The sequence below is a fragment of the Podarcis liolepis genome (genome assembly GCF_965112155.1).
Source record: "Podarcis liolepis genome assembly, chromosome: 7".
In the NCBI taxonomy this organism is placed as follows: domain Eukaryota; kingdom Metazoa; phylum Chordata; class Lepidosauria; order Squamata; family Lacertidae; genus Podarcis; species Podarcis liolepis.
This window is the reverse complement of record NC_139561.1, coordinates 12672092-12684349: the sequence shown is the minus strand read 5'-3', so window position 1 is coordinate 12684349 and position 12258 is coordinate 12672092. Positions and strand designations below refer to the sequence as shown.

At 45.5% G+C, this 12258-nt stretch overlaps 1 protein-coding gene across 50 annotated transcripts in view; it reads right to left on the bottom strand.

Moving 5' to 3' along the window:
- Nucleotides 1-12258, bottom strand: part of EIF4G3 (eukaryotic translation initiation factor 4 gamma 3) — an 80272-nt gene that overhangs the window by 55155 nt on the left and 12859 nt on the right. For 18 of the 50 annotated variants that reach the window (XM_083514583.1, XM_083514590.1, XM_083514601.1 and 15 more), the window contains exons 1-3: nt 10185-10397; nt 7800-7875; nt 239-367 (exon numbers count right to left, since the gene is read on the bottom strand). In XM_083514583.1, coding sequence (XP_083370709.1) covers nt 239-367; nt 7800-7875; nt 10185-10195 — 216 coding nt within the window. In that variant the 5' untranslated portion in view covers nt 10196-10397. Of the gene's footprint in view, nt 1-238; nt 383-7799; nt 7876-10184; nt 10444-12258 lie in introns of those variants that run through there. The other 32 variants (XM_083514566.1, XM_083514588.1, XM_083514613.1 and 29 more) reach the window with 5 other exon arrangements.

The window sequence follows — 12258 nt, the reverse complement described above, 5'->3', positions numbered from 1 at the left end:
ACTTAGTCTGACACGAGAGGCGTCCCTGCCAATGTCCAATTGAGAGGGTGGGGGTGGGGAGCGCCCTAAAGGGAACCCCTTTCCTCTTCCCCTATCCTTGGCCAGCAAGAGGAAGAGCAGCTCAAGTGAAAGTAGCATGCAGACCAGGGTTAGCACTGCGCAAAGCCAAGATCTCACCCACACCCCATAAACTTATAGAAAGGCAACTCAGACCTGAGAAGCAGGCGCCAAACCTTACCTGGGTGAGGCTTGGGGAGGAGGCATGTCCTGGTGGCGTTGCAGCAAGGGATGGGTGCCCCTTGCCTATTTCATGTGCAGAGTAAGGGGAGGGGGCAGGAGGGCCTGGCTGTCTCGCAACCTGCGTGACCTGTGAGGAGATAAACTGTTAGTAAAACCAGAGATTAGTAAAGCTCCCTCCATGGGGGTTCATTTACATGCTGAGGCTACAGACCTGGGGAGGAAAAGGAAGCGATCCATCCTTTGGCTCACAATTAGCTACTACTGGACACACTCACCGTCTCTCTGGCCACCCGTAAAAAAGGACAGGGAGAGCAAGAGGCTGCAGGAGCAGAGTTTGTTCACACGCCTTATCTTGCATCTCAGAACTTGAACACAGATGAAGGGTACATCTCCAATGGCAAAAGGGCGAGCCTTTCACCTGGTCAACATTGCCTTGCTTTGAGAAATCTTTAGAGCTTCAGTAACGAGAAGGCGTTTATCTTTCCTCGTAAAACTTTGCATTATTTCCCAATGCACGGGGGTCCTTGGCGCATGCTCGGTCCGCATCAAGCATCCAATGGAAACAGGTGGCTGGCAATTATTTTGGAATTCTTAAATTCCTATTTGGCCTTGAGACACACTCAAAGAGGCTTCCCCCAAGAAAGATAAATCCTACAGTTTGTAGCCAGTGCTAGTCCTACTCAAGAGTAAAGCTAATGAAGTTAATGGACACAACTGATTTAGGTATACACTGAGTGAAACTTAGCTGGATGTAACCCCATAAAATTGTACTGAAGGAGCACTAAACACAACCCCCATTGCAAGTCAAACAGCAGCACTCTGAAGCTGAAAGTGGGCACAGAAGTCACTCAATGCCTGGCAGAGAAGAAAGACTGAAAGCAGGCCTGAAGGTGGTCTCCTTAGAAGGAAGTCTGAGGACACCTGATGATGCAGGTGAAGAAGCTCATCTTCCAAGAGGAGACAGAGCTGGCAACAGCAGCTCTCCCCATTTGATCTTTCACTCGTGGACTGGAGCAGCAACTTGGGAAAGGTGCTCCTGGAGAGATCCAGAGCCCAGGCTGTGCAGGGCCTGATTGGTCCAAACAATTGGAACAATTCAATATGAAGACATCAAGTTTTAATATTTTAAATCCCCAAGGAAAGAGATACTAATCTGAAATCACTCAGTTCAACTAACTTTCCCAAATTTTACTTTATTGTTATTATTTACTAGATTCTGAGTAACTTACAGTATATTTAAAAACACAGGGTTGTCTCCAACAAAGTCCTACCTAGAGTAAGCCCACTGAAACTAATGGCCCTAAGTTAGCCGTGCCTATCAATTTCAATAGGTTTACTTTGAGTAGGACTAATATGGGATACAACCCATAAGCATTAAGCAAAACATATTGTACTATCAGCACATTCACACAGAAACATGTGCAATTCATTAAAAAATAATCATAATATATGAACCCACCCTTCCACAGCAGAAACAGAAAGCTTTGGCAGCACGCTAACAGATTTTGCAAATCATGCAATTGCAATCAGTGGCTGTCAACTATCCTTTACCAACCAGATATTTAGGACTACAAATCCCATTTTCCCCAGAGAGCTCCAGCATGACACAGTGCTGGATGGGGCACACAAGAGCTTCAGTCCAAAATTTCTAGAGGGCACAAGGATGGTGATGGTCACTATAAACAAATTAAAGCATGTTGGTTTGCAACTAAATGAAACTTTTAGACTACCTACCTAGGAAAACCTTTTGTATCTGCTCAGAGGCAATAAAGGCGGGGAGCAATTGCAAAAACACTGTGATTTCTGTGTGGTTCTATGTACACAAGCAAAGATACTAAGGGAGAACACTGAAAGGCCACAAACCAGTGGAATGAGATGCCCTGGATTGTGGGCCAAAGTCCCAGAACTGCACAGTAGCAAGGCAGGTAATTACTGAACAAAAACTGCTTTTCTCCACAACATTTGGCTGCTAGAGAGTCATAAACACACATGAATTTACTGTAACGACACATTACTTATTGAATCATGCTTATAATGCTTGGCCTGAGAAGTCAAAACACCCCACCATGGAGTTTCCTTTTGCACAGAAAAATGGGCTTTAATTTAGTGTATATGAGAGAGGGTCATGGGCTCCAGTTTTAAGAAGGTAGGGCACAATTTAATCCCATAGCATGCAAAACAAGGCAAATGCCTGAGTCCTAAAATTTCCGGTTTGAAACAGTTGTGAATATTAACCTAAAGCTGAAGCTGACAGAAAATGCACATGGCCATAGATGTCATCGGATTCAGGAGTGCCCTTAACCCATGGGTAGGCAGCCTAAGCCCGGGGGCCAAATGCGGCCCAATCGCCTTCTCAATCTGGCTAGTGGACAGTCCAGGAATCAACGTGTTTTTACATGAGTAGAATGTTTGCTTTTATTTAAAATGCATATCTCGGTTATTTGTGGGGCACAGGAATTTGTTCATTCCCCCCCCAAAAATATAGTCCGGCCCACCACATGGTCTGAGGGACAGTGGACCGGCCCACAGCTGAAAAAGGTTGCTGACCCCTGCCTTAACCCATGAAAATTATTGTCAGAGGAAGTGTAACATAATAATAATGCTTTATTTTATACGTTTGTAGACTGCTCAGAGGTTTTCTTACAATCAGGTAGTATATAAATTCTCTTAATAAATAAATATCTCCAACACAAACAAGAATACGTAAGTCTGTTCCCCATATCCAGATCAATGTGTCATCTTGTCTGGATTCAGTTGCTGCTTTGAACACTGAAAATCTGTTCAAAACACTGCTGTAAATTTATGTTATATTTTTCATAGCAGAATGCAAGTTTAGTAAATAAGTTGTTCTCTTATTGTAAGATTATTCAGTTAAATTAAGTGGCTAATTAAGAAACTCGTGCTTGTGTAATACAGAGCCTTACCTTGAGCCCCCTGCCCCCCACCTGAAATGTACTTGAAACTAATTCCACAATAAATACAAGATTGGATACATTAAAGTGCCAGGAAGAAGGCATTATCCGGAATGCCACCCTTCATTACTTAACGGATCTCTCTCTTTCAGCATTTTCTCTTGGGGAAAAACTCCACCCACCTGTACCAACACCAGCTTCTACCCAAAAGGAGAAGCAGAATTGATACAAATCCAAAAAGGACAGAAAAACACTGCTGAGGGTTTTGCAAATGCCACTTTTATGAGTTAACTCTGCACCGTTTGCCAGTAAAAACAGGCTTTTCTCCACTGGGGGAAGGCTGCAAATCTGTAAATGGGATCTTAACTTTGCAGCTTTGCAGGGACAAAGCAAGACTGGGCTGCCTTTCCTGCCAGCCGGCCCTTTGTGATCTGACAAAATGGCTGTCTGTGTGGGAAGTCAACGCAGACTGGGCCAGAGGAATAGTGCGGCATGTCTGTCACTCTTGATTCCATCACAAAGTGTGAGAGATTCTTCACCTTAGGGATGCTTCTGCATTCTACCCTGAAAACCTATTTCAACAGCCCTTTAAACACCCAAGCCACCTAAGATTAGAAAAACAACAGCTGAGGGGGGGAGGCAGTAAGGAAGCCCCACAAGAGAGAGGCCCTCCAGTCTCAAGAGCCCAGCAGGAAGCAAGAATTACCAATAGTTCTATTTCCCCAAAGCTGAGGCATCACAGGAGCAACGGCTGGAAATGGTCCCAGGAGCTTCTGTCTGTGTGTGTTTCTATGCTGACAATACCTAGGAGAGCAAGAAAAAGGACACAAATCCCAAGACCCTCATGGAGCTCAAACTAAGGAGCTAAAGGAGGCACTAAAAAGATACCCAGCCTTTGGGCTGCATCGCCCAATCTCCTGAGGTAGTCCTGGCTGTTCCCTTCAGAGTCATAGAACTGCATAGAACTGACAGGCTACCAATTCATAAAAACCAAAAGTGCTTTTTGATGGGAAAGGAAAGCTGCTGCTCACCTAAGGGGCTCACTGGCCACAAGCAGAAGCACTGGCAAAGGTGCTTTTTGGGGAGAAATCATAATGGGGAGAGGTTCGCTCCCTTTCGCTTATTTCAGTTGTGTCAAGGTGGCTGATCAGAAACAAGAAGACCCAAGACAGGAGGCAGAAACTCTTCAAGAGACACTTCAAACAATGCCAATTAACACATCTGCTTCAGAGGCTGCATTGCCAGATTCCTTTTGAAGAGAGGTGCTACGCTAAATGTTAGCACCTAACTTATGTGCCTCTTTGATCAGAAATTATGCACATTTTGCAGGCATAAAGAAAAACCTAGAATCCAGCCAGCATACAAACTGGCCCTTGCTTTTAGAGCACAGCACTGCAGTTCAGTAGCAGCAGCAGGAAAGGTCTCCTCTGTTCTGCTTATGAAGTGGCAAGAGCTGCTTAGATCACAAGAGACCAAAGTTTTCGAGAGGATGCTGGAGATTATTGCTGTGCCTTTGTTTAAATGACACCCATCTCTGGAAATCCTTTGGCTCAGATCTTCAGAGCTCTACAAGTCAGCTGGCTTTTACAGCAGGTGTGTGGGAATTCTCTGCATCTGCTCAGGGAATAAGTAGGCTGGGCTGGGAGCTGGCAATGGGCAGGGCCTACATTCAAAATGGGCTGGGCTAAAGCAGCATTGTTACAACACAGTTGCTATTCTCATCACGTTTTTATTTACTGTATACATTATTTATATAACTGACTTTACTTTTTCTTTTTTGTTGTAACTATTGACAAAAAAAAAATATGGAAGGAAAACTGAAATCTAATCTATTCTGGTGAGGGAGAACCCACCTTTCTATATCTGTCTTTATGGTTTGCAAAAGCTATCTAGACTTCTCAGGCCAATAATTATAAATGATACAAAGTCATTGGTTGCCTTGATCATTGGCCTCAGCCCTGTATACCTGAAGGAGCATCTTCACCCCCACTGTTCAGCTCAGACAGAGGTCCAGCTCCAAGTACCTTCTGGCAGTTCCCTCACTGAGAGAAGTGGAGCTACAGGGAAGCAGGCAGAGGGCCTTCTTGGCAGTGGTGCCCTCCCATCAGATGTCAAGGAGATGACATGCGCCTCCCAGCTGCCCCTGGAGCTTGCGTCTCCCCGCTGTCAGCCTCCAAACCACACCGGGAGACAGCGGGATGGCAGTGTTCCGCCTCCCCGCTGTCCCCCGACCTTGTGGTGCTGGTGCTCTCCTGAAGCCAGGATAGCGAGAGGGGTCGGTGCGCACCGACTCCTCTCGCTCTCCAGGCTTCAGCGAAACCCTGTATTCACCCCATAGGACGCACACACATTTCCCCTTCATTTTTGGAGGGGAAAAGTGCGTCCTATAGGGCGAAAAATACGGTAATATTTTATTATGTTTTTATATATGATGGAAGCTGCCCAGAGTGGGTGGGGCAGCCCAGTCACATGGGTGGGGTACAAATAACAACAACACAGTAATAATTACAATTAATAATTATTACTACTACTATTTGCTTGTCATGGGACCCACAGACTGACAAGCTGTCAAAGATACCAGAAGCCAAGTGATGTATTTTGCCAGGATTGTTCAAGGTGCCTGTATGGGTGATTGTGTACTGTATTCCTAAATTGCACCCTCCAGTTACCAGAGCTCTGCCATGTGTTCAGCTCTCAAATTATGACTATTTATCATTCTACCAACCAAAAAGGAGGGAATTTCCTTTCTATCTCAACAGTGGAAAAAACAATGGCCCCCCAGTAACTAACACCCCACACTCTGTGTATTTGTAACACATGCATGTTTTCTCAGAAGTTACCGTATTTTTCGCCCTATAGGACGCACTTTTTCTCCTCCAAAAATGAAGGGGAAATGTGTGTGCATCCTATGGGGCGAATGCAGGTTTTCGCTGAAGCCTGGAGAGCGAGGGGGCCCGGTGCGCACCGACCCCTCTCGCTCTCCAGGCTTCAGGAAGCTATCCGCAAGCCGTGGGAGAGCTGCACGACTTTGCACAGCTCTCCCACGGCTTGCGGAGAGCTGCCTGCACCCAGAAGCTTGGGGCGGCTGAGCTCAGCACGCCCCAGGCTTCCGGCTTCGTGCAGCTCTCCCACGGCTTGCGGATAGCAGCCTGTTCTGGGGGCTGGGGTCGGGGAAGCTCGGGCTTCCCCCGCCCCAGCCCCGCACCTGGGGGGAAAATAACAATTTTTTTCTTTATTCCCCCCCAAAAAAACTAGGTGCGCCCTATGGGGCGAAAAATACGGTAGTTCCACTCTTGTCAATGGACTTCCAAAAAGGTAAAACAAATGGTTTGCACCCCTTAAGAGTTGTAATAAACTAAGTCCTACTCTGAGTAAACCCACTGAAGTTAATGAACCTAAGTTAGGGTCTCCTCTGGGTAGGACTACTGTTGGATAAAACTCTTAGCTTTCAAGTTAATGCTCTTACTTAGTATCCTTGTAAATATGCAGTCCTTGAGAAATATGCCTACCAAAGACTTTGGACGATCTACTTAAGTTATTTCTGTATTTTTTCTAAAATGCAATTTAGGCAATGCACAAGGATACAACATAGGACACATGCACACCATCCATTTAAAGCACATGCGCCCCCCAATAAACATGGGAACTGTAGTTTACCCCTCACAGAGCTACAATTCCCAGCACCCTTAAACTATAATTCCCAGGATTCCTTAGGAGAAGCCATGTGCTTTAAATGCATGGTGTGAATGTGACCTCTGTAATGAAAAAATAAAGAGTGTTGGTGGCCATCTGGGCCAGCTCATTAGCAGTGGGTCTCACTGCCTTAATGCTCATATTGTGCCTTTAAAAAACGCAGCATTTTTCTCACAGCTCAGCAACAGTCACACAGCCAAATAGCCCGGCCTCCTGACCCACATCTTTGGCATAAACCCGGAGTGGCTAGATCAGCTAATCCTTCCTAATCTCTTTTCTGGAAGAGTCACTTCACTGTGGGCTACCTGTTCAGAAGCCAGGCACAGAAGACACCTCTTGGGCATCCACCCATTATGGGCACAGAAAGGCAAACACACACACACAGAACCCACAAGACACCATTTGAGGAGCAGCCTTTAACTGAGCTCCAGTACTAGAACGATTTAGCACCACAGTCAATATGTGGCAGACTCCTTCATTCTTGCCTTCCGTAAGACCTCATTCCTTTTTTAGTGTAACTCCAGCAACTGTGTTAAAGAGCATCCAAAAGACTGTATGAACTTTTGCAGCTTATATCGAGGAGTTGTGATTGCACTGCAAACATGTTATCTGAATCAGGTCTCACCTGCCAAAGATACTGGGCAGAAGAGGCCTGAATGAGGGCATCTCCCTAAACCAGCAGTTTCTGTTAAGTTCAACTCTGAATTATTCATTTGCTTATTTTGAATTAAACAAGTGGTTTTAAAACAGAGCTGCTTTTCTAAATGAAGATTACACACTTGAGTCCCAGGATTGTTCTGTGGCTGGAGGCAGCTAAACTTTCCACACACCCCCACAAAACTCTAAGAGCTCATATCCAGTTGATTAGCTGCAGGAGGAAAAGCAGTGTTACTTAAGCAAACCACAACCACACAGGAACCGAAGAACTTGGCAAAACTGCTGGGGAATACTTACAGTGCTGTACACAGCTGAGACGGTTGGAGTGAAGATTCGATCCTCCAGGGGCTGCTGCACAGGTCCCCGGGGGATTCTGTAAAGCAGCAAATCAAGGAAAACACAAAAGTCTAGAGGAAAGTGTGTTTGGCAGGAAAGAAACATGTGAAATCCTTTGCCCATACTAGCATAAAAACGGAAGTTTTTACCAAACGCCAGAAACCACAATGAAAAGGGGCTCACATTCAACACTGTAGCTGGAATAATTTCTACGGCCAAAAACTAGCTTCCCAGAAGATGTGACCAGATACAGTAAAACAAAATCAATAGACCTGAGTAAATGAGAGATCTAAGCTGAGAGTTGTAACAGACGACCCAATTTTTATTTTCAATATAAAATGGCCACCCTCTTTCAGTCACCCAGGAAAACAGCTCATCAGCTGCAGATCCGTCTGACGGAGGCCAGGCCTGAGTCTCTAACAATGCAGGAAGAAAGAGAGAGTGCATTTATGTCACTGGCATTTCACTCGATTAATCCTTTTCCCTACTTAAAAGCAGTTCTGGGAACTAGAATTCACTTCTTAACAGGCTGACAATTTTGTAGCTTAAAGGAAAGCTGTCTTTGATTGGCTGCCCTAAACTTGCAATTAAAAGAGCTGCAATAATCCAGAATATCCACACTGTAAATAAAGGTGTAGCAAAAAAGGGTTTTTTTCTAATGCCACAGAAGGATAACAATAAAAGGTTTGGTAAAATAAAATATATGTGATTCAACTATTAGAATCCTCTGCAACAGGATTAAGCTCTCTCATAAACTACTAGTTTCCTTCTTAAAGCAGTGTGGTCACTTGCTAAGAGGTTCAGAGGATGAATTTCCGCCAGCTTATAAAGAACTTCCTATCAACACAAGGAGGCTCCCACACTCATTATGAAGAGAAGAATGGTCAGGCAAGAGAGGAAGGAAAAAGCGTGTTGTCCCTAAAATTGCCTCAACTTAAACTGAGCTCCAATTAAAAACCAAAAAAACAGGCAGCGTTTCTCTCTAGAACAGCATGCTTCCATCAGAGTGTGGTTCAAGTGCTGGAGATCCAGGGCAGTAAACACCAAATTGCAGACTATCACTCTTTCGAAAAGCACCAAAAGATAATATTACTACTCAAATGCAAGCAGCTAGACCACTCTCCCATAAGGTGCCTGTCCTGTCCTGTTGCTTCTGTGTCTATTCTCCCTTAAATTTTATCAAACCACAAAACCAGAACCTATCCAAGGCATCTGAAAATCCCTGACAACAGCAGCAGTTGACCTCACACAACTGGAACTGGGACCTTTGCACTCAGCTGAGAGACAATGCTGGTTTCTACACGCCATCCCCAGGAAAAAGAACCTGACAGGGAGGAACTCTGTGGCTTGGAGCTTACTGAGGTGGTGGTAGCTGTACGAACAGTCTAGAGCTGTACGAACAGTGGAGAGAAACCACACTTACAAACCTTCTAGAAATAGTTAACAAGCGAGGAGTCAAGTTTACCGGAGTGTAAAGAACACATCCTGAAGGATGAAAGCATGGGAGACAATTGCTCACCCTGGTTGCCCATGAACATTCCTGCCACGGCAAACAAAACCTTCATGTTGGGATACCACAGGACTTGCTGACTTATGTGGCAATGGACTGAGCTCTGCAAATCTTGTGGGGCTCCTCTCCCACCTCCTGGCATGAGATAAAGTCAGGCCCTCATCTTTCCAGGACTATGAACACGCAACATTTCCACAAAAGCTCCACTGCAATTTGAACCTCACCTGGCAAGGGGCCAGAACTTCCCTTCTGCCCCCGCCCCTCCTGCATGCTGGCTTGGACTAATAAAATACACCCCTGAGATCTTGACGGCAATCCAAAATCTGCTCTGGCTTGTTTACACAGCTGCATGCCCCGTCCAGCACCACAGGGCAACAGACAAGAGTGAGGCAGAAGCGTCACCTAGCCATGGCTACTTTGCAGGAGCCCAGCCAACAGAACCCTTCCAAACTCTGCTTGGACATGGGCCTCTACCTGTTTGTGGACAGGAGTCACAAGAAGCTTTAGGCAGCAACGTCTGTTACCAAGGGGGAGCACTGAGATGCCACCCACACGGAAGGAGGGCAATGTGGCCATTTTTCAGCACAAAACACCTCCCAGCTCTGTTGGGATAGCAACAGCAGGGCCACCCCTCTGTCTCTCCAATTTAAATACCTGAAGTCGCCAAAGAATGTGGAGCCTTAACCCTACACAGTCCCAAATTTAAAGACAAAGCAGGATATAATGATCAAAGAGAAGCAGAGTGAGCGGCAGCCTTTCTGAACCAGGCGCCTTTCAGCTGTTTTAATAAGACCGTGCCCATCAGCCCCAGACAGCAAAGATTCAAGCCAACTCACCTCATGCACATTGCACTGGCGACCTTCAGGCTGCGAGTTTGGAAGAAATCCGAGAACAGAATCCCAGGCTCATCTCATGAGGTTCTCAAATACAATCCCACACAATGGTGAGCTGGATTAGAAAGTTCCATGCCGGTCCCTGGTAAGGAAGTCCCTTTCTGACGGAGCGACCGGTTCACCGGCTGCCTTCTGATCATCAAGAAACAGTAACTGGAGCCGACAAACAAGGCACATGCCTTAAAAATAAGGAGCCCACCATGTGACGTATCACATCACAAAAAGCAGGGCAGTGACAGAGCAGAACACGTGCCCTCTGTATTTTGAAATCCAGGCTACATGATCCTTGCTTAATGTACACTATTTATTAGGAAGTCAAGAAATGGGCTGAACAAAACAGCCTCTTTCCCCTGCGGCCAGGCACTGCTCCTGTTTCGTATTCCCCTTGCATGAACTTGCATTACAGCCACATACAAAGCAGCCTCAGCACTGACCAGCTTCCTTCTTTCTCTGCTCCTTGGAGCAATTTCCAAGCTACAAACACTGGCAAGGTTAATAATCAAAGTCGTTCCAACTATGAAGACAAATAACCCACAGTTAAGCTTTCCTTTTTTTTTTAAGGCAGGGAGCGCCTTCACTGAGAAATTCAGAATACATTTAGCAAAAGGTCAAAGAAAGTGGAGCTCAGATACATGTTACAATGCAGCAGCAGCTGGAACTGTTTTTCCAGAGGTTCAGGACCCAGGAGGCCTACAACCAAAGGGAGGTGGGGGGAGGCGGTAGGCTAGCTACACAGACCCTTTGTCAGGTGACCATCCCTGATCTGACCAGCAGCACAGACTCAAGCAGCTACAATCACCTACTTGGCTGCAGGTCTTTATAAACATTTCAGCAGTGCCTAGAGACGTAGCAGCGGCACCAGAAAAAGGGGGTGGCAAAGAACTGTCTGGGGGTGTGGGAAGCATGTGGAAAGAGTCTTTCTAGCAACAAGGAGGGGGCAAGCTACCTATATTCTTCCCCACTGGTGCCAGATATGATAGGATGAACCCACAGAAAAGTGGCTCTCAAAGAGCTATTACAATGTGTGAAGGACACCTCAGGATACTTTTTTAGGGATTTTAATGTATTTTCACAAAAGCAGCTTCTAAAACGGGGGTTCATAGCCCATGGTAACTTCCCGGTGTAAGCTGAGAAACGCAATTGCTGGAGCATACCAGACAGAGGGGTGGGTAAACACTTGAGTCAGTGCAGGAAGGAGGACTTCCTGCTTCCCACTAGCAACCGTTCACCTCGCACTAGAAAATATTGGGGCTTACCTACATTAAATAACAGAATTTTAAAAACCTAAGAATATAAACAAGTAAACACTAGAGAAGGAACAGATGATGCAAACCCTCTTAAATTAAAATGGTTTTAACCAGGCACCAGAAACTCAGCAGGGACAGTGGCTGCCTTGACTTCTATTGGGAAGGAGTTACACCGAGCTCAGCCCACAATACTGAAGAGATGGCTTCTTGCTGTCGTGAGTCATGCTTCTGGTCCATGGGGGACCACTAACAGCATTCTTCCAGATGATCTCAGTGACCAACCTGGGGTGTATAGGGGAAGGCAGATCTTAAGGTATTGTGGGCCTAAGTTGCCCAGGGCTTTATATACTAGGACCAGAACCACGAACCTGGTCCAGCTACACTTTCAAACAGCACCTCCCCTGCACTGATCCTATGTTACTTCAGATGATGCCTGGGAGAAACATATTTTGTCAAAGGATAGGAGAGTTCTTGATTAAAACAGGCACACACCTGCTTAACAAGGCTTGCCATGCCCGGAATACCACGCTAAATTCACTTCCTGGATTGTGCACAAGAGATTTCATTTCTATACCAGGGAATTCAAAAAGAGATGGCACCTTGCAGAAAGTGAACTGTTTTTCACATAGCAATCATTTCTAGTCATTAAATACCTGCCAGCCATAAAAGATTAAACTACATTTTAGTACTGTTTATTAATTAGATGCAAAGAAAAGTAATTATTAAACTGATGGATGGTGTCATCATTCATGCCCCTGCATTCTTCCACA